Below are 27269 nucleotides of genomic sequence, written 5' to 3'. Positions count from 1 at the left end.
CAATCACGGCCAAGTGCACTCCTATTGAAACGGGGGTATTTTCTCAGCATCGAAAGCCCACAGCTGAGTGTCGGACAGCACGGCCCCTTACATTACAGAGGAAATTGCAATGTTAAGACATTTGTCTTGACGAAGGATAAATCATGTCCCTCCAGAACAAGTGTACATGTACGCACAGCATTTGCCATGACAGTCAGTCAGGGCTGGTGGCTAACAGAGGCACATGCCAGTGTGGTGGCACGTCTTGAACCTTTGTACACAGGAGGGAGAAAGCCCCTTCTGTTTTCTCTTTCATCATATCTTGTATAACTTATACAAACCAAGCAAAGCTTCTGTATTCAGTTTGGGGAAAGCAACTTCAGCTTCTCTTTCCATCCTTCCTCTCTCCTAGGCCCTCCTGGATTTATCAGACAGCATTAAGAATCAGCAATCATCTTTAATAGCACCAGCATAGGAGTAGTCCCAAAGCAGTCCCTAAGTTGCATACTGTGATCCTGTTTGTTTCCAGTTGCTGTCCTAGGTCAGCAAATCGCTAATTGTGTAACACAGATTTAGCAACCTGAATTTATTTATATATAAAGATTTCTAGGGGTCTGTGTTTATTCACAAGGTTTTTTAGATCTTGGTTTGACAATGAAGTTGCTAATTCATGGATTTGGAAGTTTTGGTGGAGGCACAATTGTAATGGGTCACGGCAGTGCCCTACCAAAGGAGCTACAATGGCTAAAATTACCCATCTCCCTTACCCTATAGCAGGGCTTAAACAGAATCATAGAGATCTCTTACATTAAGTACAGACTTATTCTGCCAAGAAACCAACCAACCAAAAAAAAAAAAAAAGAAATACATATGCCATGCACACAGGATATACCTACGTGAACATTTCTGCCTGATATAAATAGAGGCTTTTGATCTCAAAGTCACATGCCCATATAGTTTTATTACAGATTTTGCACAACTACTTTTGACCCACGGAAACCCAGGATCAGTTAACTAACATACTATGAAATTTTCGTTCTGCAATAGTACTCCAAATATTGCTCCTGAAAGAATTTTTTTCTTCCGTTTTGGAGCTCAGTCTGCACAGGATAAGGAGTTTCTTGTGTGGGTTTGCGTTAAACCCAGACGTTTGAGAAGTCTGTGACCAGAAGTCAACAGAGAGGCCACAGAGTCCTCAGGAGATTATCCCATGTAGCAGCAAATCCAAATCTGCATGTCAATTTCTGGTCATATAAGAGTGTACACACACACTCTGTAAGGAGAACAGCCCAGCTCCACAACAGGACAGAAAAATTGGGCAGGGCCTCAGAGAAGGGAGCTGCAGGCCTGTTTTCCTGATGCACCACGCTGGAGCTTCCCAACACAGAACCCCAGCCAGCTCACAAGCCATGACCAGAGTTAGCTGATGCACGTATCTAACTTCTGAGCATCAAAATTACAGGAGAAAACAGCATTCCTGGTTAATCGCACTGGTGCAAAGCGCTTGCAAGCTACAAAGACGCAAAGAAAGCTTCATCTGTAGAATTTCCTTCAAAACAGAGGCACAGATTTGCCAATATATACTGCCCAGGATGGTAACACAGAGGTGCTGCTTGTCAGAAGGCACAGCAAGGAGGATGATAGCACGTTTGGCACATTTTCTTTTTTTCAGGGACAAGATAAAGACCCTGGGGAAACGTGGGCTGCTGGCCATGAAAGTTTGCACGCTTTTTCCTGAATTACCACATGATGATCTTCACGTGATCAGCTATGGCTATTTTCCTGAAGGAAGACAGAGAATGCGTATGGCTACCAGAACTATTCAAGAATCTGAAACAGGGATCATGGAACAGCTGCCCACCTGTCACAGAAGGTAAAAAGAAAAGAAGAAAAGCATCACTGTGTATTAATACAACATGATGCAACCAAGAAGCCCATCATCCTCCTAGAATACAAATATTTATCTCTAAGTAAGCCATCTGTAACCAGACTGAGTTCAGACACCCGTTCAGCCACAATTTCAAAATCCCTGTCCTGACCTCCTCTTTGGCAGTGATGAACACGACCCTTACAGCTTTCTAGTTTCTACACCCTTATGTGGTGAAAGGTCCTTGCCTATATTGTACGTGCTGAACATTTTAGATAAGATCATGCCACTCCCTCCCAAAAAGATCCTCCTTCAAATCAAGGCAATTCAGTGAAAACTCTAGAGCTGTCTGCGTCAGCCGTGGTGATGAGCACAGCATAGGAAACGATGGATGAGGACAAACAGCGAGCTATGCTGACCGAGGGGCTATCCGCCCATTTGCAAAATGTCTCGTGTTTCCCTGTGAACATTGCTGAGCAAGCCGATGCCCTTGCTCAGGAATGGCTTAATTTATATGCCCTCAGATTGAGGTCATATCAATATCGTGCATAATCTCCAGCAGCCTTACAGACGCCTGAACCTGAGAACGTTCAAGCTCATTGAGAGCTATTCATACTTGGCAGATTGATATAGTAACTGACAATTCACTGCCATCCAAGTGTATCTGAGAACACAAAGCTCACATAAATATTGTTGAGCATATCCCATTGTTGGTTCTTTACTTCTGCCGTTCAACTTTCTACAGCTCTGTGTGGAAGATCATTTCTCTCCGTGTCATATATCTGACGTACCAGCAGACATGAAAAGCTCCTTGTTTCCTTTTTACCAGTAATGAACTGTGCTAGAAATGTCAAACACAGGTTTGTTCAACCCTGACCAACAACAATGTGAGACGTAAGAGTACAGATGGACAGAGACCAGAGGGGAAGCCTGGCTACGAGCCTGTCTTGGTAAGTGGCACTGAAACGGTTTGCCAGGGTGTTTCTACAGTTAAAAACCTCAGAAGGAAACACGAAAACCTGCCTGATACCTCTCTGTCTGCAGTTTCATAACCTGACCTGCCTGCTTACCCAGCCTTAACCCAAACCCTTACCAAAGGCAACTGTGTGCAAACAGCAAGCATACAAACAGGAGTTTCATGCAGATGGCATTTGTGGCTTTCCAACCCAGAAATGCCCACCTGGCCCTCAGCTCTGGATTTATTACACTCACCTTAACATTCATGGAATCATAGAATATCCCAAGTTGGAAGGGACCCATAAGGATCACCGAGTCCAACTCCTGGCACCACACAGGTCTACCCAAAATTTTAGACCGTGTGACTAAGTGCACAGTCCAATCTCGTCTTAAATTCAGACAGGCTCGGTGCCATGACTACTTCTCTGGGGAGCCTATTCCAATGTGCAACCACCTTCTCCTTGAAGAACCTCTTCCTGATGTCCAGCCTGAACCTCCCCTGCCTCAGCTTGACACCATTCCCATGGGTCCTATCACTGGTGACTAAAGAGAATAGATCACTACCTGCCCCTCCACTCCCCCTTGTGAGCTGTAGACCGCGATGAGGTCCCCCTTCAGCCTCCTCTTCTCCAGGCTGAACAGGAGCAGTGCCCTCAGCTGCTCCTCATACGTCTTCCCCCCTAGGCCCTTCACCATCTTTGTAACCCTCCTCTGGACACTCTCCAACAGTTTCACGTCCTTCTTGTGCTGTGGTGCCCAGCACTGCACACAGTGCTCGAGGTGAGGCTGCACCAGCGCAGAGCAGAGCGCGACAATCACCTCCCTTGACCGACTAGCGATGCCGTGCTGGATGCACCCCAGGATACGGCTGGCCCTCCTGGCTGCCAGGGCACACTGCTGGCTCATGTTCAACTTGCTGTCAACCACAACCCCCAGATCCCTCTCTGCGGGGCTGCTCTCCAGCATCTCGTTGCCTATTATGTTCATATAGCCAGGGTTGTCCCATCCCAGGTGCAGGACCCAGCAACTGCTCTTTACGCAGTTGGTGATTGCCCAGCTCTCCAATCTGTCAAGGTCTCTCTGCGAGGCCTTTCCACCCTCATCTGAGTCCACAACTCCTCCAAGTTTGGTGTCTTTGGCAAATAAAATGAAAGATAAAAGAACAAGAAAATGAAACTTCCTTTAACATGGAGAATGTTGCTTTTCCCAGCTGTGTAAAATGGCATCAGCATAAACTTCTCACTTCCCCCTTGGCCTTTTTGATAACCTCATTCTCTTTCTGCAACAGTACTAAGATAGAAAGATGGGAAGAAAATAAAGGATGAACAAAGTAGAAAAATCAATTTAAACATCATCACTTTCAAACTTACCCCGGACCAAATACTTCCAACTGCTAAGCCAAGTTGGAGGAGGTCAGATGCACTCTGTTCTAGCTTTAAAGAGGGATGCTACCTTTTTGCTAAGCAGGGGCAAAAGGAGAGTGGTGGTAAGGATCCTGCTCACCTGCCCAGCAGTGCATAGCTGTCCCAGAACAAATGGTTCACTACCAAGGTGTTGCTTTATCAGGCGTCAGGCATATTTTTGCTAGGGAACAGACCCACACTTGCAGAATCTATCTCAGGCGAAGCATAAACTGATGTAGTACCACTGAGAAAGAAACTTTCAGTTTCCTGACATTCATCTTTATGGCACTGCAAACTAAATTGAAACAAAGAATCAAATTTTTATACATATATACACAACCCTAGCTGGGCTGATTTCTTTTGTTCAATTATAAAACCCAATTATTTTATTTCCCTGGTGACCTTCCTACTGCATTAATGAACAGAACTGGTTGACAAAGAGGTCAAATGAACTTCCACCAGTGAAACCATAGACTCATATGGTTAAAACAGATGGAGGATTAGATCTACCTTCCAGCACCTCCAAGCAGCTAGACTGAGCTCAGCCTTTGTCTAACTGCACTTCCTAAGCACCATTTGCAACATCAGTTGTACAGCCCAGGCAGGTAAGTTCATTGTATACACACAAAATAAGTTTGACAAATCAGCAGCACCCATCCTACCGTTCTTCTTAGTCACTCGTGGCCCACACAACCTTATTTCACAATTTTGATGTGAGAATGAAGGAAAAACAAGATGCCTTTTTTTTTTCCTGCTGTACTCCCTTATCACAAGTTGTTGGAGGTAAGATCAATTGGTATCTAAACTGCAAAAACAACATAGCAAGCAACAAAGGTACAATGGAGAAAAAAAAATATGTGACGATAAGGTTTCCTTTAAGCAGTAGACACAAGTAATTAAACTTATTTCTGGCAATGTATGGGGAAAAAAAAAAAAAAGAAAAAAAAAGATCAATGAGGAACTCAATGAGGAGATCAGCTGAGGAAGTCTGAAAAAGGCTTCATGAAAACTACGAACGCTTCTGCCAAACCTGATGGATGGAGTCAGAGAGGATCAGTGCAGTTAATCGGCTTACACCAGTTGACTCTGTAGATAGGACCATAAAATAAACCCAGGAGTGTTGGTGCCCTGCGCTGTCTTGTGTCCATTAGATCTCTTGGTACCTTCACATAGTGGAAGGAAGAGAAGTAAGGACTTATATCTTTCTTAAATACTCTCAGCTAATATGAATGGGGCTGTTACCCAGGTCAGTCGGACTAGTGCAGAGGCCACATTTCAGTTGCCTTCAGCTTCCCCTGGATTAAACGATCAAAACTACTCAATCGTTTGGTGTAAGAGACATGCAGCGATTGGAGTAGAAGGTTGTCAACAGACCAAGGGCTTCAGTTCAGAAAGCAGATGTCTTAGCTTCTTCTGAGTCTTGTTTATTCTTCATAAATACCAGAGCAAGACAGCAGAGTCACTATTGTCTTGTAACAACCTTGTATTAATCAGGCATGGCATTTGCTTGTATGGCCCAACCTCCTGGGCATCCCAGGCATTCCCTTTCCACCAGAATTAGCCACAAAAATACTACGGTGTGGCTGCTTTATGGCCATGGCTTAGATCAGCTTGTTTTGTGCTTTCAGGCACTGATGTTGCAACACTGAACATACAGGCACTCTAGTAGGGTTGGGTTTTTTGTTTGTTTTTATATAACCAAGGGGTTTTGACCACCATCTTTCCTTTCTCAGTGGCAGTTTTTCTGACGCTTTTGCCTAATTCAGCAACTCAGAAAAAAAATGCAGTGTTCAACTAAGGAGCAGCATATCCTTCCCAAATTGTTCTAAAAAGGCTAAAAATATTGTAGGAATGTAACAATCAATGGCACGAAAGCCAGGTCAAAATAATGACACTAGAATTGTACTATTCGTGGGCTATGCTAAAAACAATAATGAAAAAAATTAATAAAGGCAAAACAGATCTCGAAAGTTGGGAGCAGCAACCAAGGAACTTAAGGAATAAGTGAAGGACGTGAAGTTGCATGCTGCGGTCTGAACCCATCTCACGCCTTGCACCAACACCACGCTGATGTCTCAAGTCTTGGTGAATCCTTTCAAACTCCAGTGAGCCCAAGTAGCAGCCCAATTTTTCTGCAAGGGCTGAACTGAGTCTAGAGAGCAGGGAACAAATTACCACCAGCACACGTGTGCACCCCAATCCACCATTACTGAACCCTAAACTCCCTTACCTCCAACTCCTGCTGGAAGGCTTGCATTTTGCTCCATTACAGCTTTTTTTTTCCTCTCCCTGGCAAAAGGTCTACCAGCTTCAATGCGAGCAGAATGGGGGTTTTCTTTTAAAGGCAAAAAAGCCCATTTTCTCTTCAAGACATACCATGCTTTTTTTCTCCCCGTAGCCCCCGCTTTTGTTAAATATTGAAAATTATTAAGTGTGCCGCTCTCCCAGCTTCTGAAAGCAGTGTTATTTACATGAAGTACCAAAAACCTAACTGCAAACGGACCTCGGAACATAATTTTCTTTTGGGACGGCGTCAGACCTCCGTGTGAACAAGTTCAGCCTTCAGTTTTGCACATCAGGGTCTGGAAAAAAAAAATGGCTTCGGGAGCCCTATAGAGGTGCTTTTGCTTCCCTGACTTCTCACACACTATTCTTTCAAATGAATTTAAGGCTTTTCTTGTCCAAATCCCCGCAAAAGTAACCACACTGCAGTTTTCCTACTATTATGCAAATAGATTAATCAGCCAACGCTCCAGTGAGAATTAATTTATATTTGAATCAAATGAGGCCTCGAGCCTTTAGAGCCGAACCCCCGGGCCAAGGCCTGGGCTAGGTAGCAACCTCATATTATTCATTTGACGAAATGTGAACTGACATAAATACCATGGCTCGCTTTCAATCCGATTACTCCGTTACCTCACATCAATGCTACCCCAGCCATCAGACTCTCGCGTCCCTCCTTTCACCAGCCCAGCGAACAACTGACAACTCCTCCCTGATAAACAAGCACCCACGCCGCCACCTCGGACCCCCACTCTTAACCCATCATCCCTGCTCAATGGCCCTTATTCGACAAGGTACTTTATTTTGTTTGTAGGAATCGGGGGCTAAACAGCCCAGAAATGCTGTTTTGCTGGGGGCTGCGATTCAAAGCTGCCCTTTCAGAGCACTCCAGGCGCTGACAATGAACGCCCAAAAACATGCGAGCATCATCCCTGCACATACACACACACATTTAATGTAGCAGAATCCCTTACATCTGCTATCTTTCATACTCTCCTTAGCCCATACGGAACACAATGTTTTGGGCTACTATGTCCAAAGGTCAACGTAAAGTGAACCCACACTTTACACAGCACCCTTATACTAAACTCATGTTGACAACCACTAAATTCTTTCTATTGCACGGCACAGGAACTTGTTTTTTAAAAAGATTTTTTTCTCTCTCTCCTTTAAAACTGTAAGCATTTAAAAAGCTTGGCTAAACAATCCACCAGGTGTGAGAAAAGCCTTTTCTGTGCGGGCAGCTCTGTGTCAGGAAACCTACACTTTGTAATTAGATTAGCAAGCGAGAGCTGAATGGCTCTGATCAAAACATCTCCCCCCGCATATTGTTTATAGCGCATAACCGATAACTAAGCTTCTCTAGTCATGGTGAAAATCTGCTTAAAAACGGGAGTGCTGCGCGCTCTGGAATTTAAATGAAGAGCAAAATGAAACAAAGTGCACGTTCTTAAAAAGCTATACGTAATTTCTTGGCCCTCTTACCTAAAGAAGGCATTATTTGAAAATATTCGCCATAAACAGCCCCTGGGATTTAACGGTGGCTCTTCAGGGAAGCGCTGCTTGGAACACGGCTGACCGAGAGGGCTTGGGATGGGATTTCTGCCTTAGGCACGTAGCCCCCAGCAAGCCAGCTGGGGGAGGAGAGGTGGGACAGCCCCCGGGCACGCAGCACCCAGTGCCAGGGGACACCCGGGTCCCAAGCAGGAGAGGTGACAAGTCCCCGGCCAGAAGGATGACCTGAGGTTTTGCCACGTGCCCAGACAGCCTGGCTGTGTGCTGGAGTCAGCCTCCCTGCACAAATCCCAAGTTGGAAACACACTGGCTTCACGGAGACACTGAGAGCCAGGTACAGCACAGCACGTTAGAGCAAGTCTTCCCTACCTGTTAGCTTAAGGGGAAACACCTACACTCACGAAGACACAATGATAAATGTAAAATAAGCCAAGACAAGGTTCTTTGTAAAGCTTTCAAACTCTATTTTTCTTGGAAACAGCAAGACTGTGTCACAGTTTGATCCATCTGCTCGGAGTGCCAATGCCCCAGTTTTGAATTTTCATATCAGCCCCATCTAGAGTCAGTCCCGGTTTGTACTCTGGGACCCAAAACCAGATGCAAGCTCTTGTATGAATCAATTTTTCCAAATTAAGATATTAAATTACCAGATCATTCAGCTTGTTGCAAATCTCGGTGTTAGTCCATCCTTCTTGAGACAAAAATAGTAGGGATGGAGCATCAGAACTGAAATTAAAAAAATTGTCTTTGGCTGTAGGACTCTGTAGAAATAGCAGAAGATAGCGTTTTGCAATGCTTACCTGTGCCAGGATGACCCAACCCTACAACATTTCCTTAGGTCAAATGTTCAAATCTACTAAGCCTTATCCAGTACCCCTAAGGACCCTTCTGGAGGCACAGGATTTGATGCTTCCTATCTTCTTCTGTTTTGTAAAGGAATATCATGGACCAAATTCACGTCAGGATGAGAGCTGAAAACACGAATGCAACCACTAAAAGGTGATCTGTACAACAGCTCCAATTTCTGCAGGCATGACTAGAAACCTGAGAAAACCAGTTTCAGACAATGCAGACCCCATTCAAACATCCTGGCTGTCTAATTCTAAACTTCAGTTGTCTTTGGTGTTTCTCCTGCAGTTTCCAAACTCTCCCAACAAAATACTGAAAAGAGACAAGCACATTCAGATTCGCTTTTAGGGCTTAACCCCACTGCATTGAAATTAGCATGAGTTTTGCCCCCAACTTCAGCCCTGACAGAACAAGCAACACTCTTAGGCCAAAGCTGTGGCAAAAAGCTTTTCTAAAATATCCTTTACACATTTGCACTCTCCACAGTCCAAGACATTTCCCATTGCTTTCAGAAAGCTGAAGACAGAAATAGGGAACACACTTCACCGGGTATATACCTGGTGCCAGGGCTGGTGAGAAAACAAGGAAGGCTTTTTCAGAAATACGTAGAGAACATTTTCTACAGGCTAAGCCCCCCTCAGAAAGGCTCTGGTGTTTGCTATTTGTTATTTCAAAGAAGCCTTACAGGTGCAAGCAAGACCAGAACCTCATCAGCCCTTCCTGGGGCTAAAGTGGCAGAGCTCTTCATCTCTGAACATGGTGAAGCCGAGCTGCTTGCAAAGCAAAGCCCGCTGGCCTGGCCTCCCTGCTCTAGCCTCTGCAATGAGGCACATGTTTTCTCAAGAAAACAGCTCTCAATCATGGGTGGAGTGCCAGTGCAAAGACTTTAGCTCAAGGAACAAGTGGTCCTGAGTCCAGAGCTCTGCACCGAAGCAACCTGAAGCTATGTCCTTGACGCACAGAACTACAAAGCTCCTCGTTCCTCAGTCATTACCACTCCATCCTCCTTGGTTTTCTCCACCCAAAGCAGCTCAAGTCAGTGAAAAGCATGCCAGAGGGGCAAAGAGAAATGCATCTGCCTTCTTCTGCCTGACTTTTCAATTTACACCTGTTAACTGGGAGCAGAGCACATAGACCAGAGTTTGCTGAATCACTTCTCATCAGCTCTACAAAGGTAAACCCCCAAGGGACAAAGTTCATCAGCCCTCTTCCTCAGACAGAGCTCCAGAAATCAAATATACTCCATATCAACAGCCACACAAACAGCTGTGTATTTCTGTAGAAACTAAGCATTGCACCTTTCCCCAAAAGGCCAGCACATACAGACTCTTCCTCTACGAAGCCACTACAGTTTGCCAGAGATGTACAGATGAAGATAGCAGTGATTATGGCTGCTTCTGGAACTGCAAACCCACCGCCTCACTGGACAAGTTCGCTAGCAAGGCTTCCATGGTGAAATCACTGATTGCCTAGGGATTTAAATTATCACAAGAGAAAAAAAAATATAGAGAGATATATAGATATCACATCAGCACTCCCGATTAGAAATATATATATATATATATATATATTTTTTTTTTTTTAAAAAAAGAAATTCCACCATTTCAATTCTAAGAGTATTGGAGAAACCCAGCAAATAAATTTTGCACTTTTTTTCTTGCTAAGTAACTGTTACGATGTTTGAGCTTCTTTACTTTCCTCAACACAGCTCTTAGTTTCAGCAAAAGGTGTCTATTGCCACAAACAGGTCCTCAGCATTTGCAGCAGGATGGGCAGCGTGACTTTCCAGCCAGGGCGGCACACCCTGGTGCAGGTGACCGGTCCGTTTGGAGCTCTCTTTGGTCAGTGAGCTGAGAACTTCACCACTGTTGTAAGCAAAGGGTGACCGCTTGAGTTTATGTTTTGTAGGAGCAGAGATGAACCCTGCTCCAGGAAGGGAAGGAAAACCCAAAAATCTTGTAAGCCTTCATACCTACTTGAGCAGAATGAGAAAAACACAGACTGGAGAAAGTAAATGGGAAGGTGTTGCTTTCCCTCATCCTCCATGCTTCGTCTGTGTGGTCTACCTCAGAACCTCGTGGGCAGAGACCACGACTGAAGCAAGCAGCGCTGCAGCCCCAGCATCCGAGAACCCCAACAGCCACTGCCCCACTCACAGCCAGTTTCCCCCGTGGTAAAGAATTGGGAAAGTAAGGCAGAGAACGAAGCAGCACACTGCGTTTTGCAGATCCCAGCTCTCCAAGACGTGCACATCCTAGCTCGTGAAAGGAGCTGGTTTTAGGGAGGTTGCGTGTTTGCTTGTTTATTAGACAGATCAGTGGAGAAGAAAGAAAAGGGATTGTTCGAGCCCAGATTTTTTTCTTTAAACAAAGGTGGAGGTTGGGGGAGAGATAAAAGGACGAAGTGGGCAAAAATAATCAAATTTGGAAGAAAGGACGCAAATTAAACAGGCTTGGAAGGAGTTCGTAAAGCGCAAGCAAGACACAGAGACTAAACTAAAGTTAATTACTTCTGACACGATCGGATCATCTGGTTGCATTTCAGGCCGCGTGCACTCTAGGCTGGCCAGGATGAATGGCGAGGGAAAAGAAAGTAACTCTCCCCTCCAGGTCCCTTTGCCAAGTCTGGGCTGCGCGCTCTGCCCAAGATCCCTCTTTCTTTGCGCAGAGAGAGAGGGGGGGAGAGGAGAGAGAAACACAGTTAACCACCTGTCAGGGCTGAGGACACAATAAGGCAGCCCCCAAAAGAGCTTTTCATGCATGCGTAATATATTTGTTCAGCTATTCACTTAATGAAGCTGATAAATGTGATGCGAAACAATAGTCAAGTTAATCTATTTAGTAAAATGTTTTGAGACTCTCAGGCGATGTTAAGGAGGGTAGTGTGTTCGGGGACATTTTCATTTCAATACGCTCATCTCTCCCCTCTTAGGGGGGTTCAAGCAACCTATGTGAATATAATTTCTTATAAATGTGTCTTTAATGGGTTTAATTCACCCTTGCCAGCTGTTTTTTTAGCTATTTTGTAAGAGCAAAACAAACGTGCCAGGCTTGGAAAGCTAGTTAAAATTAGTTTCGGTCACCGGGGCCAAGCTATATTTCCTGCAAACCATCTGCTTGATTGGCACAATAGAAGGATTTTCAAGAAAAGGGGAGGTGTGCGTGTGGGGGGGGTGGGGGGGGCTCTAGAAAAGCCCTGCGCGATCCACCGGCCGCCCTTCCCCTTCTCGGAGCTGAACCCCGAAGGAGCAGCCCCGGGGCGGCTCCGGAGCGCCGCGGCCCCGGCTCGGGCACGGCTCGGGGCCGGGCTGCGCCCCTCGGGCTCGGGGGTCCCGGGGCCGGGCCGGGCCGAGCCGGGCCAGAGCTACCGGGCCCGGGGCGAGCCTTGGGGCCGGCGGGCTGGAAGCGGCGGCTCCCCCGATTTCATGCGGATTACCGGCCGGCGATGGGACACACGCAGGCTGCGAGCCCTGCCCCCTCCCCGCCGCCCGCGTTTGTCTTTTCTTAGCCTAAGTGGGGGCGACAAAGAAAGGGAGTGACTTTTAAGAAATAAATTTGAAGATAACGACATTAAAATGAATGGCAGGAAGCACAAAACCGCATGAGCATAGGTCAAACGGCATTAGTCACAGGTTTTATCCTGGGACATTAGAATGCCCTTCTCTTAAGCGATCGCCGCCTTTGAAAAGAAACTTCCAAAGGCGATCGCTTAAAATAAGATCCTTTCGTCTGATTTCTTGGTTTCTTATGGTCTATCTTCCCTTTCAATAGATGTCTAGTCCCTTTCGCCTTGGTGCTTAAGGAATTCTTTACGAGCGTGCTCGGACGCACCGCAAGGAACCGGGTCCACGCGTGCCCCAGCATGCGCTTGACCCAACCTTGCCGAAAATGTCAGCTCCCCCCCCAACCCTTTTTTTTTTTTTTTTTTTTTAGGCCGGCCAAATTAGCAGCAGTCGGTCCCTAGCGCGGCCAAGTGCCCCCGAGCGCACGGGCACGGGCAGCGCTGCGCCACCGCCGAGGCACGGGGCGAGGACCGCAGAAGCCGGGGCTCTGCGGAGACCCCCCGGGGGCTGCTGCTGCTGCTGGGGGTGGCGGTGGGACAGCCCCCGGGCTGCTCTTCCCCCCTGCTTCGCAAGCCCCGGGGGCTCCGAGGGGGGCTAGAGCCGCAGCGGGACGGGGGGTGCCCCCGAGCATCCCCCCGTCCTGTCCCTTTTGCTTTACCTGCTAAGCGTGGAGACGAGCGCGGCCGGGGAGGGGGGCACACGCTCCGGCCAAGTTTTATTTCAAAGCGATGCTTTCGGAGAGCCGGTCCCCTGCCGCAGATGCTCGTCTGCTTAGAGGGCAGCCTGCGGCACCGGCAGCATCCCCGGCGGAGGCTTCGGGGGCCGGTTCCACCCTCCCTAGTAAATAACTTTTTGATTTGGATCAGGGGAGAGGTTTAACAGACTCTCTTTCTTCCTTAATGTGATATAAATCGCAGATGCACTTTTATTGAATGGTTAAAGCATCGACATGGAGATAATCAACACAAAACGGCCGGACAAAAACCATCGAGAGAAATAAAGCTGGTTAATAAGATTTTTGAGAAAGCTTTGTGTTAAAAAGTAAAAAGGGAAAACAGCTGAAGGTGACAGTTAGTTCATGGTTAATAGGATCAAGGCTGCATGGTTGAGCTGCACACTTCTGCTTGCAAAGGTTCAGCCGCACCAAAGGGCTGAATGGGGTGCTTTTAAAACATAGGGCGTTTAACACATCTGTTATATTCCGCAGCGGAGAAGTCAGGTAAAACCGCTCTCAATAGCCGCTTTCATCGCCCAAAGGCCACGAAGCACACCCGCGCCGTGCCGAGCCCTGCGGCACCGGGCGATGCGCACACGCCCGCCCTGCCCTGCCCCAAAGCCGCGCTCGCTGCTGCGCCGCCGGTCAGACCCCACAGCCGGGGGGGTGTCGGGGGCTCAGCCCAGCGCCCCCAAACTCCACGGCACCGCCTTCCTTTCCCCGGCCGAGGGGAAGCTCTTCCTCCCCCGCCGCTAAGTTATCAGCTCGAGGTGAAGCTTCCCCCCCGAGCGGGAGCAGCCCCTACAAAACCGCCTCGCTCTTTCCCATTCCCATAACCGAGTCACCCCCCTCGGTGGGCGGCTGCGAGTCCCTTCCTCGGCTCGGGGACACCCGGCCGAGGGCTGCCCCCATCCCCAGAGCACCCCCCAAGCCCTGAGTCCCGCTGCGGGACGGGCTCCAGCCCCGGCTCCGCTCTCGGCACGTTTCTCCCCCTCTCCGCAGCCCCATTCGGCGCTTCCCCTGTTGTATTTTCCGTGCCCCCAAAGCCGGTGCTTTCCTGACAGCCCGTAGCCAAGTTTAGATGAATATTTATTGATTTATTTCCTAACCTCAGCGGGGGAGCGGCAAATAAATTTAGTGCTTTCTTTAAATAATTCCCTTTCTACGAGGCAAGATGTCATTCGAAACTTTTAAATAGGCATTTAATTAGCCTGTGTGTGTTGCCTCGGAACAAAACCCTGCTGGGAGCCTTTGGAGCGACGTCTTCCAAAGAGGCGGTCAATATGCAAAATTGATGACTACACTTTCTTTGTGGCTCGGCCATTGTGCGCGGGGTGCTTATGAAGTCTAATCCAATCATAAATTGCGGCCCCGGACCAATGGGGAGCCCCGGGGCGGCCGGTGAATGAAGCTCCGGAGGAGAACTTTGTTGAACCCCATTGTTGGGGCTGTCACCGCTCAAAGAGCCCGAGCGGGGCTGACCACTATAAAACCCCGCATCCAGGAGGAAGGGCACAGAGAACCCTGCCCGGCTCGCCAGCGGGATCTTGGCGAGAGGGCACGCAGACAGACAGACAGACAGGCGGCCGGGAGGGCGGGCGGCCGGCCCCGGCGATGATGTTCCCCAGCCTCATCGCCCCTCCGGCCGTGTACCCCAGCCTGCTGCGGCCCACGCCCACCCTCACCTTGCCGCAGTCGCTGCAATCCGCTTTCTCCGGCCACTCCGGATTCCTGGTGGAGGACCTGATCCGGATCGGCCGGCCAGCCGCCTTTCCGCCGCGGAGCGCCCCGGCGCCCAGCATGTCCCCCCCGGCCGCCCGCACGGACACGGCCACGCCGGAGCTCGGCAGCCCGGCCGGCTCCAGGAGGGGCTGCCCGCCCCCGGCCTCCGCCTCCCCCGCCGGGGACTCCACTTTCCTCAAGTTTGGGGTCAACGCCATCCTGGCCTCCGCCCCCCGCGCCGGTAAGCGGGGGTGGGGGCGGCGAGGGGAGGGGGAGAGGGACGGGAGGGAGCGGGTTTCGGGGCGAGGAGGAGGAGGAGGGAGGAAGGCGGGGAGGGAGGGAGGCAGGGACCCTCCGGGGTCCGGCTCCGCAGCCTCGGCGCCGGGACGGGGGCAGCGGAGCCCCGAGCTCGCCGTGCCCTGCTCGCCTCCCTCCCTGAAGCCCCCCCAAGTCCCCATCCCAGCCTCCCTTCCCCTTTTTCCCCCGGCCGCAGGACCCCCCCGCAGCCTAACCCTCTTTCTCTCCTAGAGTCCTCCCCGGCGGTGCTGCAGAGCGGCCCCCCCAAGGCGTTCTCCTTCCCGTACTTTGACGGCTCCTTCCAGCCCTTCATCAGATCCTCCTACTTCCCAGGTAGCCCCCCCCCCCCAGCCCCGGCCCCCTTCCCCTCTTTCAGCACCACGGCCGCAGCGGCCAGCTCCCGCGTGCCCGCGCCAGGCGCGCCCCCGACGCACCTGCGGCGCGCCCCCGACGCGGGGACACGGGGGGGACACGGGGGGGGGGGACAGCGCGGTCCTGCCCGCAGCGCCCCGGCCCGATGCGGGGAGAGCAGCTCGCAATAATCCCCCCAAATCTAATTACCCCAACAAGCCATTAATGTGAAGGGAAAACAGGGCAAGGGGGGAGAGGAAAAAATACCCCGAGCTCCTCCATTCATCCTCCGGATAATGGAATTTGCTCCCTTTCTCCGGCGGGTGAATAGCCTAACAAAAACAACTTGAGCTTTATAAATAGCTTTTCATGTCCATTTAATGAAAATGATTTGGGGAAAGAGACGATTGTGCCATCAGTATTCTCCCGAGGAGCCTGGCATGCCGTTGTGTTTAGTTTGAAAGTGTAAATCTCTTTTGTCCCAATAATATATGGCGTTAGCTGCTTGTCCTCAGTCTTTTTCTGTTAGTTCATTACTACACAATTACCATTCACGCTTCATTAGCATCTCTGTCTCTCTTGGGGAGGTTCTCCCCCCCCCCCCCCTTTTTTTTTTTTTTTAAGGCAAAACTCTGCCCTTTTTATCATACCAATGCCATTGGGAGCCAGGCAATGTGCTAATTAGCTGACACTTTTCATGTCTTCGGGTTGAATTCTCCAACTTGGGGGAGGGAGGGAAGGAGGGGGGGAGAAGAGATTAATATAAGAAGCCGAACACCGATTGATCAGAACTGCGTCTGAAGAGGGCTGGTTTTGTTCGAGCCAGAAAAGTCCTCATTTTCATCTCAAGCATAAAAAGTGTCTGAAATGATAAAAGCTTTTTTTTAAAAAAGAACAACAAGTGCTTCTGAGCGAGGTTTATTCTTACACCTCCGTCTCAGGGACCACTCAGACCCCCAGCAGGGCAGGCCACCACTGTCACATCTCACGCGTTTGAGCCCATGGCTCTAATCCCAGATCCTGGGGGTTTATTTGGGCAGAAAGCTCCTTTTGGGGCCCCAGCTGGCCCGGCCAGCGGGGTGCCCTCTGCTCAGCCTCCTCACTCTCCCACAGCCGCCTCGGCCGTCGTGCCCATCCCCGGCACCTTCTCGTGGCCCCTGGCCGCCCGCGGCAAGCCCCGCCGCGGCATGCTGCGCCGCGCCGTCTTCTCCGACGTACAGCGCAAGGCGCTGGAGAAGATGTTCCAGAAGCAGAAGTACATCAGCAAGCCCGACAGGAAGAAGCTGGCGGCCAAGCTGGGCCTCAAGGACTCGCAGGTGAGTGGGGTGACGGTGGGGAAAGGGGGGTGAAAAGAGCCGGGGCTGGGTCGAGAGCAGAAGAGGGGAAGGAGGGATGGGAGAGGGGAGAGCTGCCCATGGCTGGAGCGAACTGTGGGGCCGTGAGTGTTGGCCAGAGCCACGGGAGCAGCACGATTCCCAGCTGGGACAGATCACAGCTGGGTGTGATCTGTCCCAGCTTTACTGAACGGTTTTTGTCTGGCTTCCCTCCCACCCAGGTGAAGATCTGGTTCCAGAACAGGAGAATGAAGTGGAGGAACTCCAAGGAAAGAGAGCTCCTCTCTTCTGGCGGCTGCAGAGAACAAACCCTCCCCACCAAGTTCAACCCTCACCCGGACCTCAGTGACGTCGGCAAGAAGTGCACAGGAGAGGAGGAGGAGGAAGAGGAAGCTCCCACCGTGTGCCCACCCAGCCCCCGGCACCCCTTGAGCTACCACCAGTCCCCAGAGCACCTGCACTTGCGGGACAGACTGGACTCCCAGCTGCCTCCTTCCCCATCTCACTCCAGCAGCCCCAGCAAACCTTCAGACTTCTCAGACTCAGAGGAAGAGGACGATGAGGGGGAAGAGGAAGAGGAGGAGATCACGGTCTCTTAGGTCACCCGCCCGCCCCTACCATCGCACGGGGACATTGCAAAGATGTAAATAACAGAGTGCTATAAATTGAAGAGGCCACGTCCCACCCGCATGTCCACTTCTCCAGGGCAGGTTCTTTACCACACAGACGCAAGCCTCCCTGCTCAGAGGTATTCCTTATTTTGGGTCCACATGAAGGCTCTCGTACTCTTACCATCAGCCACCCTTCTCACAACCCCTTCTCCACGCTTCCCAACCAGCACACCTTCAGCTAGCTGTGCTCCCCTGAAAGCAAGCACCAGGCAGCTCCTTCCCTTACAGCAGGGAAGGGAACTCATCCTACTGCAGGAAACGTTTTTTCCAGACCGAAAACCATCACCACCAACAACAAAACTATAGAGGCTGTGGCCACTTTCACCACTTTTCAAGTGCATTTCCAGCAGCTACTAAAACTTGGAAACCTGAAGACCGTCTGACCCCACAGCTTTCTCTTCCCAAGGTCAGTAACATGAACGAGGTACAGCCCAGCTCACCCCGAGCAGCACGGCACCTGCACAACAAGCCCCGGACATCACCGCTGCAGATTTAAGGTGTAAGGTAACAGCATGCCTTGTGCAATGGGGACCTCCGGTGTTTATCCATTTCCCCTTTTAATTGTGCCTCGTTCTTCCCTACCAAGCACTGTAACTCCCTTTTCTGCCCACAGACCCGTGCTTGTTTTCCACTTTGCCTCTGCTGTTTGTGATGTGGACAGAGGAAAGTGGATGTGCCTCTTTGATTTTGACTGAACTTTGCTGTCTTTGCACAGCTTATTTGAACTGTACGCTATTTTGTACACTTACTCTGTATGGATGTTTTATACCAAGGTTATTGTGAATGAATATAACAATGGCTCAACAAGGTTTCCCTTTTTCTTTTTAATTAAATGACAGCTAAACTACACACAAATGCAGCTGTTTAATTGTGTAACTTATAAAGAAACTCCTTTATTTTGTATTTTACTGTGTACAGACTTTAAATATGTGTATATATAATAAAGCAAATGTTTGTCAAATAAAGTAGCCTTCTGAGCCTGGTCATTCAGCACTACTTGGTTCCTGTTTGCAAGCTACTGTAGGTTGTGTCTGGGGCCAAATAGAGATAAAAAATAAAACCACCCTTTATCAACAGCACAGTAATTCAGTAAAGTAAGGTAGCCAGAAACAAAACCATTTTCTACGGAAAGAAAATAATTCTCGTAAGACAAAGCTAAAACAAATGGAACAAGCCTGACCGTTCTTTGCTTAGTTTTTATCAAGCACCAAAGTAAGATCCACACCATCTGTTGAATCTACAGGAGCTCCACTACATGGGATATTCATATTAAGTATGTGCAGAAATGGCACAGGAACAGATTCAGTGATCAAATGGGTCAGTAAGAAGGTGTTCACCTTTACAGAAGAACTTCTCATTTGGAGAAGTTTTACTTATCTAAAAAGATAACTTACCACATATCGCAGTATGAATTGGGACACTTGAATCAAGATGAATTCTACTCTTCCCAAGACCCGTACTTTTTAACCTCTACAACAGATTTTTTTTTTTTTTTTAATCCTTTCAGAAATAAGAACTTTCTTTTCTAGTAACTTCTAGAAGAGGGAGATCACAGCCTAAGTATGTTATGCCACAATGTATGCTTGAAAAACATTCATCCATTCTGCCACACGCTGAGGGACAGGAACACGCCACGTCTATTAAGAAAAGCTTTCCAAGTTTATCAGAGCACTCCTCCCCCCCGAACACCAACATCACAAGTGCAGGAGGACTTTGTCTCTTTGACTGAAAGGAAGCAAGTCCTTCCAAGATGGAAAACAAAACAAAAGCATCTCCCACCCTTGCTTCTGACTTGACACAGGTTGTACAACTGCCAGCCCACGCTCTTCCTACTGGGACAGCACTCACTTAGCAAAACAAACCCACTAATATAAACATGTCTGTAACCATTTCTTTTTTTTTCCCTATTATTTTTTCGCTACATTTAATTGGATGTATCACTTTTAGAAAACAAAAAAACAGCCAATGACTTTGAAACCCCAGTCCTCATATCCACAACACAAACCTTATCATGCATGAGACAAAAGGAGAAGACGACACAGTATTCTCCAAGACCAAGAGCTCATAAATAGGGTAGAAAAACAAAAAACAAACAAAAGAACACTCATATTTAGACATCAGAAAACAATTCATCATAGTTTTTGACTAATAAATGCAGTACTTCGCTTTTCACAGAGGTCTACAGAACAGTCTTTTTTGATACATAAGAGATTGTGTTGCTGGGTGGTTCTGTGGGTCCCAGCCCATAAGCTATAGGCAGGAGGCTGCAGTACCTGATTATTTCCATTAAGCATCACTCTTGCCTCAGTAGGCAATAGACCTTAAGAAGCCAGAAGTCACATCCAAGAGTGACTTGCTTTTTTGATGTAGTATTAAAAGCCTGAGAGTAACAATAATCAAGAAATACTGCTCGGCCCTGGTAAACATCAACTCAACTTTCCTTCACCTTTTTCCCACAGCTCCTCAATGTGGGCAGGCCACGTTCACATCTGGTGTGACCCAGGAGAAATCAAGGAGCAAGACAACATAGGCAGAATGAGGGATTGAGCACAACGGTATTTATTTAGAGACAATTGATGACAGACTAAAGAAAAAAAAAAGTCCTTCCAAGCAAGCCTCACTCACTGTCAAAGTCCTCACAATGGGACCACGCATTCAGACTGGAAGCACAGCAGTATTACTTAGAGGAGCCCAATGAGAAAGGAAGCAGTATGATGCTACACACAGCAGGGAAAAAAAAAAAAAAAAAAAATCTACCTCCACGGACTTGCTATTGAAAAAAGGTGTTGCTAAACAAACTCATAGCCTTAAACGCAGGTCAAACATTCATTGCAATGCAAAGCTAATACATAACACCCTAGGTATTTTTAGTTACTAACACACGCCACAGAAAAATATTTTTTCCTTGCATGCAGGTAGCTGAGTTCTGCTGAAACAAAGCTTTCATCACACAGGCCATTTAATTAGGGATACAACAACCCAAAGACATGCAATATAACAAAGGCATGCAATGTCTCCAGCTACTCCTTAATCAGGTAATTGGGCACACCTGGCCAGGACACTCACTTCAAGTGCCTTCTACTCCTCTAACACCTTGCAGCCATGAGCAATTGATTGCATGCAACAGACCACTATGAAGAGAACATTTTATATTTATATTTAATATTTTAAAGTTTATCCAAAAAAGCAGTATCTCCCAACCATATCTAAAAGGTCCCCCAGACACGCGTTAAACAGCAGCTAGCACAATCTACTTCATGTTCATTCCAGTAAAACATCTCTTGCGTGCATTACCAACAACGGGCACCCTGGACAATGCATTGTTATCTAGATATCCGCTCTGTAAGCAATAAAGAACCCCACAACAATTATTTATAACCCCTGTTTTTACCAGTCCACTAAGCATAAAGCCATAATTGAGTAATCTATAAAAACATGTAAGTAAAAAACACATTTAAAAAACATCATAAAATAATCTAAAACCAACAGGTACCATCATGCATACCATAATACAGAAGAAAAGAGCACATTCAAAAATCTGAGCAAATACCACTTATCCATAATCCCTTTTGACTCACTGTTCGACAAGCTACTAGTCATCTTACACCCTCTGGTCTTTATAGTTCATCTGTGCTAGGACCATCATGACCAAAAATAATTATACCACTTTTTCCAAAATAACATCATTAAATCTTATCCTGCTTGACCAACATCCTTACTAAAGGAAAAGTTTCCTAGAATTGCTATTTAACAAGGAAAATCTCACACCTACAATACGAAACTTAAGAATCTTACTAACTTTTATTCCAACAAAGTTCTTTTTTCTTTGCAGTGAAAAGACCGCCATATAACCACCAACCACAACCATCTGAAATTCACAGAAACCTTAATATCAAGGTATAAAGCTGGTGCTTACTCACCGTCTGCAGCTTGTAGGAATGCAGTCCCCTCTCAAAGGCTCCCATTTCTTGTTCCTCTTTGCTGAGGGTTTCCTTCCTGACCCAGAGTTCACAGCTACTATGGGATGACTCATGCAGGACAGCTGTGCCAAGGGAAGGCTGCAGAAGTAGCTACACTTTCCTATGCCTCCTGTTAAGGACAGAAACTGAGTCACTGACCTCAAATGTGGAGAGATTCCAGGTGATATAGAAGAAGCTGCTGACACCTGGGCTTGCTCCTGGTGTGCATCACACAGGGAGCTCAGCTTGGGTCTATTTCTAAGAGTAAAAGGTTTCATCGTTCACTATCAACAGAGGGAATGTCAGAGGCCACCTCTCCACATTCCCCCAAGCCAGTTTATCTTCCTGTGGCTCGTACAAAACTGCTGGTCAGGGATCTTTCTGTTTAATACAACTCTATGCTTTTGAAAAGGAGGGAATGTGGCAGGAATTCCTCCTTTCTTTCATGGAGGTGGAATAATTTCCACGTTGAATGGTGGCACCAGATGTTTTTGAAACCTCAGCTCTGGAACAAAATAAGGTTGATGCCCCAGCACCAGGGCATCACACAGGGTAGCCCCACATTGCACTGTGCCAGTTCTTCTATGTGTCCATGAAAGAACACATCTGTACAAATACAAATCAACTAGTAAGCCATAGCTGTTAACACCATACAAAGTAAAACATTTTTATCCTATCTCTATCCTCTACTGTCCTTCCTAACAACAGTAAGCAAGAAATTCTTGCCAGTCATCCTGCATTGGCAATCTTGCAGCTAAGCTGGGAGGAAACAAACAAACAAACAAACAAACCTTTAAATTTCCTCCTTTGGTGAGCACCTCTCCTCCAGGAAAGATTTAAGATTACGATCTTAAAGGCAAAGAGGCCAGGACACACGGCCTTGGTTTCCAGCAGCCACCAGAGCAGTCTGAGGCCTGTGAAAGGCAGAGCTGCCAGCACTGACCCCGGCCTGAGGGACAGAAGGCTCCTCAGGGGAGAAACGAGTTTAGGTCCCCAAAACACTGACTGCCTTCAAGAAATCTGTGCTCAGGAAGCTTAAGGTAACATTTGACATGGCAGCTGTGGGCTCTGCCACTGTCAAGAGGAATAAGGCAAGGCCTCACGCCTGGTTGTGTTTCCTCTTCTCCCCTTGCCAAATGCACACCCCTTGGCAGGTGCCTGGGCCCAAAGTGATCATTAAAGAGCAGAAATATGCAGAGAACTGATATGTTTTACTTGATTTGCCCTGATTTCAGAGGATCTAGCACCTGGAACTGCCATGCCAGTGTGTCAGACCCCTAAGGGGCAGAAATGCCCAGGTTGGAGAGGAAGAGTTGTAGAAGATCACCCCTTCTGCCAGCCTTTGTTACTAAATCCTTTAATCTAAAGTGCAGGAGCCTTTAATACATCTAAATTATGAATTTTTATTTATTTATTGGCCATAACCGAACCTGATATAAAAGAATAACATTGCTCAAACTCCCAAAGAGACACCAGCACCGCTGTCCCAGCGCAAAGGACATGCATGTAACACCAGTGAAAGCCCGTCACAGCAGCCAGGACCACTGAGGAGCATTTTACTGAACTTGTGTAAGCACCTTGTATGCTGACTTTAGTTAGTTTTACCTCCCTTGCAAAAAATTACCACACGTGAGGTTGCTCTCTGGGAGGACCTCTGTGTCCTAACAGCTGCCTTGCACTGGGTGGTGCTGGTTCGCTGCGACCCCCACCTGAAAGGTGCCGAGGTTCAGTCAGGTATCGTTCAACTTGCTATTTATTAGCAATGACAGTATGAGAAGAAAACATTTTGAGCAACTTTATACCCTTTAGGAGAGGGAACCCTGAGGAGTGGCATCAAACAGGCCTCAGAGCCACACACAGCACGCTGCTCAGGCCCTGCCTGTAGAGGAGACTGTCCTCTTTTGGCCAGTTGGGTTATTACAGGATTTTTCTTACCAGAAAACAACTCTTCATCATTTCAGCAGGCAGGGGAGCGGTTGTTCTCCCAAGAACAAAAGGCAAGGCCACGCAGGTGGCTTGGCCAGCGGCGCCCAGCAGGGGCTGCCAGCGCTCTCCTCGATGAGGGTGGCTGAGGGGCTGCTTTCAGGGGGTGATCTCCTCAGGGCCGCACCGTGCCTGCAGTGCTGCTGTGCTGGGCTTGCACGAAAATGTGAGAGAAACAGCCCTGCAAAGACCAAGGTCGGTGCAGGAGGTGCTCCAGGCAGGCAGCTGCAGTTCCCCTGCGGCCTGTGGAGAGGCCCCCGGTGGAGCAGGCTGTCCCCCTGCAGCCCATGGGTCCCAGATGGAGCAGATCTCCACGCTGCAGCCCCTCCATGGGTGGAGGAGCCCCCGGTGGAGCAGGTGGATGTGGCCTGGAGGAGGCTGCGGCCCATGGAGAGCCCCCGCAGGAGCAGGCCCCGGGCCGGAGCTGCAGCCCATGGAGAGGAGCCCACGCAGGAGCAGGGGTCTGGGGGGAGCTGCTGCCTGTGGGGGACCCGTGCTGGAGCAGTTTGATCCTGGAGGATGGACCCCGTGGTATGGAGCCGTGTGGGAGCAGTTCATGAAAGACAGCATCCCATGGGAGGGACCCCACACTGGAGCAGAGGAAGAGCGTAAGGAAGAAGGAATGGCAGAGACAAAGAATTAGGAACCAACCGCAACCCCCATTCCCCAGCCCCTTGTGCCAGTTGAAGAAAAGAGGTAAGAGAACTGGAAATGTTTCTGAATCTGAGAAGACAACAGGGGTGAGAGGAAAGTGTTTTTAGTTTTGTTTTTATTTCTCAGTCTCCTACTCTGTTATTCACTGGTGATAAATTAATTTTCCCCAAGTCAAGCCTGCTGTGTCCATGATGGTAATTAGTGCCTGCTCTCCCTGCAGGGCTGAGCTCTCAACCCACAAACTCTTCTGTCATATTTTCTTGCCCTGTCTTGCTGAGGAGGTGGAGCATGAGCACAGCTGGCAGGGTACACTCAGGTTAACTTACGCGACTCAGTAGCTCCTTGATGGAGGATGATCTTTCAGTCAGGATTACTCCTCCTCCCGTCTGCCTGTGGACCCCTTCTTAAGTTAAGGTCTTTCAGAGTTCCTAACTGCCCGGCCCCATGTGGGTGAACTTCTTATATGAGCAGGAGGAGGAATTACCCGTGCTTGGCTACAACATGGTCTCTGTCCCTTGGAGCTTCCTCAGCCTCCTTAAGGCTCCAGTGAAGAAACAAATTGAAAGCATCTGTATATCATGGAAAGAGAGGACCATGGATTTTCTGACTGAATAACCAAACTGAGATGTAGGTGGAAAAGTACTTGCTTACAGACAGTTCTCTTAAAACTGACAGAGATGGGGATTGTCCTCAGCTGCTGTGCTCTGCTCTAACTGCCCAAAGTCTTTTCCTGATTGACTGGGGGGGAGGACTGAGGGCTTTATAAGGTCCACAGGCAGCTGCTCTTCTCCTGCCAAAGTACTGTAAACATGTTGTGAACAGCAGCCTGGTATGGATCCTCCATAGGAGGGCTCTATGTGGCAGATCATCTGTTTCACTAAAAACTAGAAATCACTGAGGAGAAGGAGGTATCTGCACACCACCAACCCTCAGTTATCACACCTGGCAGAGAGGTTAATGTCAGAATCATCAGCATTAGTAAAAGGGTAAACTGTGCACAAATGCAGAAGAGAGGATGAAAGCCTGTAGGGTATCAGGAGGTACCTCCTCTCCGGTTCTTGAAGTGACTACTTCAAGACACCAGTGGAAAAGATTAGTGGAAGACAAAGGATGTAAGTGCATGTCACAGGCTGCAAACTGATCTATTTCTTAAAATGACTCCAGGGAATTTCCCCTTTGACTGCAGAGAGGAAGTCTGGACTGATCCTAAAGCACTGAGAAATTATGAGGTGGATCTGGGCAGGATATAAAATAAGAATAAAATGGGATGTTGGAAACAGAAACACCAAGCAATAAAGGTTAAGGAGAAGGTGAGGTAAAGGAAAAAATATGTGAAGTTGAGCGTACGAGACAATGTGCATTGAAACAAACAAAGAACACAGGGAAAGGACACAGGAGGCTGAAAAAGGGAAGAAAGGGAAGAAGTCCTGGGAGAGATGAAGCATCTTGGTGCCAGTCCAGTATTGATTCAAATGTTGTCCAAGATCAGAGCTAGAGTATCTTACAGGGCCAATTCCAAAACATGCAATTCTGTACATTTACAGAACACGGAAAATCTGCTAGAGCATGTCCAACACTACTCTGCCTCTGGAAAACTGCTGTTAAGGGACAGATGAAACTCCCATTACTGATGAATGGCTTTGAGTTACAGCTTGCACCCCTGTGCTATTAAAAGGCTAGTGAAGATGCTCATAACTCAGAAGGAAAAGTTACAAGAGAAGGAAAAAATAGATGCAAGAACAAGACAGCCTAGAAAAGATAATTGCTCCACAAGACTCTATGATTACCAATTAGCACCCAAGAAATTTCCTTTTGATACGATGTAGGTACTTCCTAGCAAACTTCATTCTCTAGGCTTGCCCCAAGTTGCAAAGACAAATCCAAGTATTTGGTAGGAGAATCATACCACTAAGTGTTCCTGCAAATATCTACCAGTCACATTTCTCTCTTATTCATCTGAGAGTAAGCTATAAAGACATAACTAAGGCAGTTGTTGGCTATACAGCAGATAAGCTGCAGTTTTTGATATCAGTTATGGAATGTGTTTAGGTTCTGACAGTCAATGCTGTGTCGCCATAAGAGAAATCAACACCTTTGTATCATAGTTCTTTTTTAGTTTGAAAAGTAGGTCAACACAACTATTGAAAAATAGACCTGATCTGTTCAGTGATTTTCAGAAAGAGCTGCTGGGAGTTGTAGATTCAACTGGTTTTGGATTTAAGTAAATCAAATGCACATATCAATTGTCAGCAGATTTTCTTCTCTTTCTTTTGATATAGGAGAAGCTATTACCAATGTCAGTAGTTCAAGTCTGTAAGTAGAAGACAAGATAACTACAAGAAACTGGCAAGTCTTCAGGAAAAAAATAAAAATTAAAAATGCAGTCTGCTGCTGAGAATTATCACCTAGACTTTTAGTGAAGAGGTTTGGGGGTTTATGCTTCCTGAAAGGGGAGTACTTCTTTGTTGTTCTCATTAGAGCACAGCATTTAGTTGAAGTAAAGTAGAAGAAAAAGAGATCCTTACATGTTCTTACTGACCAACATGAGCTTATCATGGTGTAATCTGTCTCACTATCGAATGGGTTAAGAGGAAATTGTTATAATGGGTGGGATTGAGCTGCTTAATGCCCTTGAAGATGGGAATGAGAAGTCTCAAAGACCAATGTCAGCAAGCACAGACCTTAAGATGGTCTTGTGTGTACAGTGGGGCACACGTAGAATTGAGCTTGCCCTGGGCAGTGAAGTTGCCCGTTCTGCAAAGCATGCTCACAGCATGCCCAGCATGCAGACCGTGCATGGCCTTGCAACCAGCAGGGATTTCTTTTGAAAAGAAGCTGGCACAAGGATCTGTCTGGCCTGCTGGCCACCTACCTATGACTTACTTCCAGCTCTATTGCAGCGACATTCCACATGGGTAGCCCACAGTCCTGTCTTGAGCAGATCGTGGTGGATTATGTGTGCAAACATTAGCTATAGGAGATAACTGTAATGGTGTCGTACCTCTGCTAAATTTCTCCCTGTATGAAGGTAGAGTCTTGGGGCTGTTGGCATCTTTTCACACATACTTCTAAGAAGCCAACGAAAACAAGAAGTAAAACCCACAATCTAAGAATGCACAACAGAAAATGTCAATTAAGAAGGGACAAAATGTTCAGGGAAGCCACAAA

General features: G+C 47.7%; 2 protein-coding genes across 3 annotated transcripts in view; one reads left to right on the top strand and one right to left on the bottom strand.

The window, feature by feature from the left end:
• The window catches only part of PRMT3 (protein arginine methyltransferase 3), a 166499-nt gene extending 144965 nt beyond the window's left edge, over positions 1-21534 (bottom strand). Inside the window, exon 1 of one of the 2 annotated variants that reach the window (XM_068684937.1) lies at positions 21426-21534. The gene's annotated coding sequence lies outside the window, so the exon portion shown is untranslated. Of the gene's footprint in view, positions 1-14815; positions 14918-21425 lie in introns of those variants that run through there. The other variant, XM_068684938.1, reaches the window with a different exon arrangement.
• DBX1 (developing brain homeobox 1) lies at positions 14352-18470 on the top strand. The gene is made up of 4 exons (XM_068684940.1): positions 14352-15093; positions 15381-15482; positions 16614-16816; positions 17056-18470. The coding sequence occupies exons 1-4, from the start codon at positions 14745-14747 to the stop codon at positions 17431-17433; spliced, it is 1032 nt and encodes a 343-aa protein (XP_068541041.1). The 5' UTR covers positions 14352-14744; the 3' UTR covers positions 17434-18470.
• Positions 21535-27269: the final 5735 nt, after the last annotated feature.

The sequence above is a fragment of the Anas acuta genome, chromosome 5 (genome assembly GCF_963932015.1).
Source record: "Anas acuta chromosome 5, bAnaAcu1.1, whole genome shotgun sequence".
Lineage (NCBI taxonomy): Eukaryota > Metazoa > Chordata > Aves > Anseriformes > Anatidae > Anas > Anas acuta.
The sequence above is the reverse complement of the archived record's forward strand: the minus strand, read 5'-3'. Positions and strand labels throughout refer to the sequence as shown.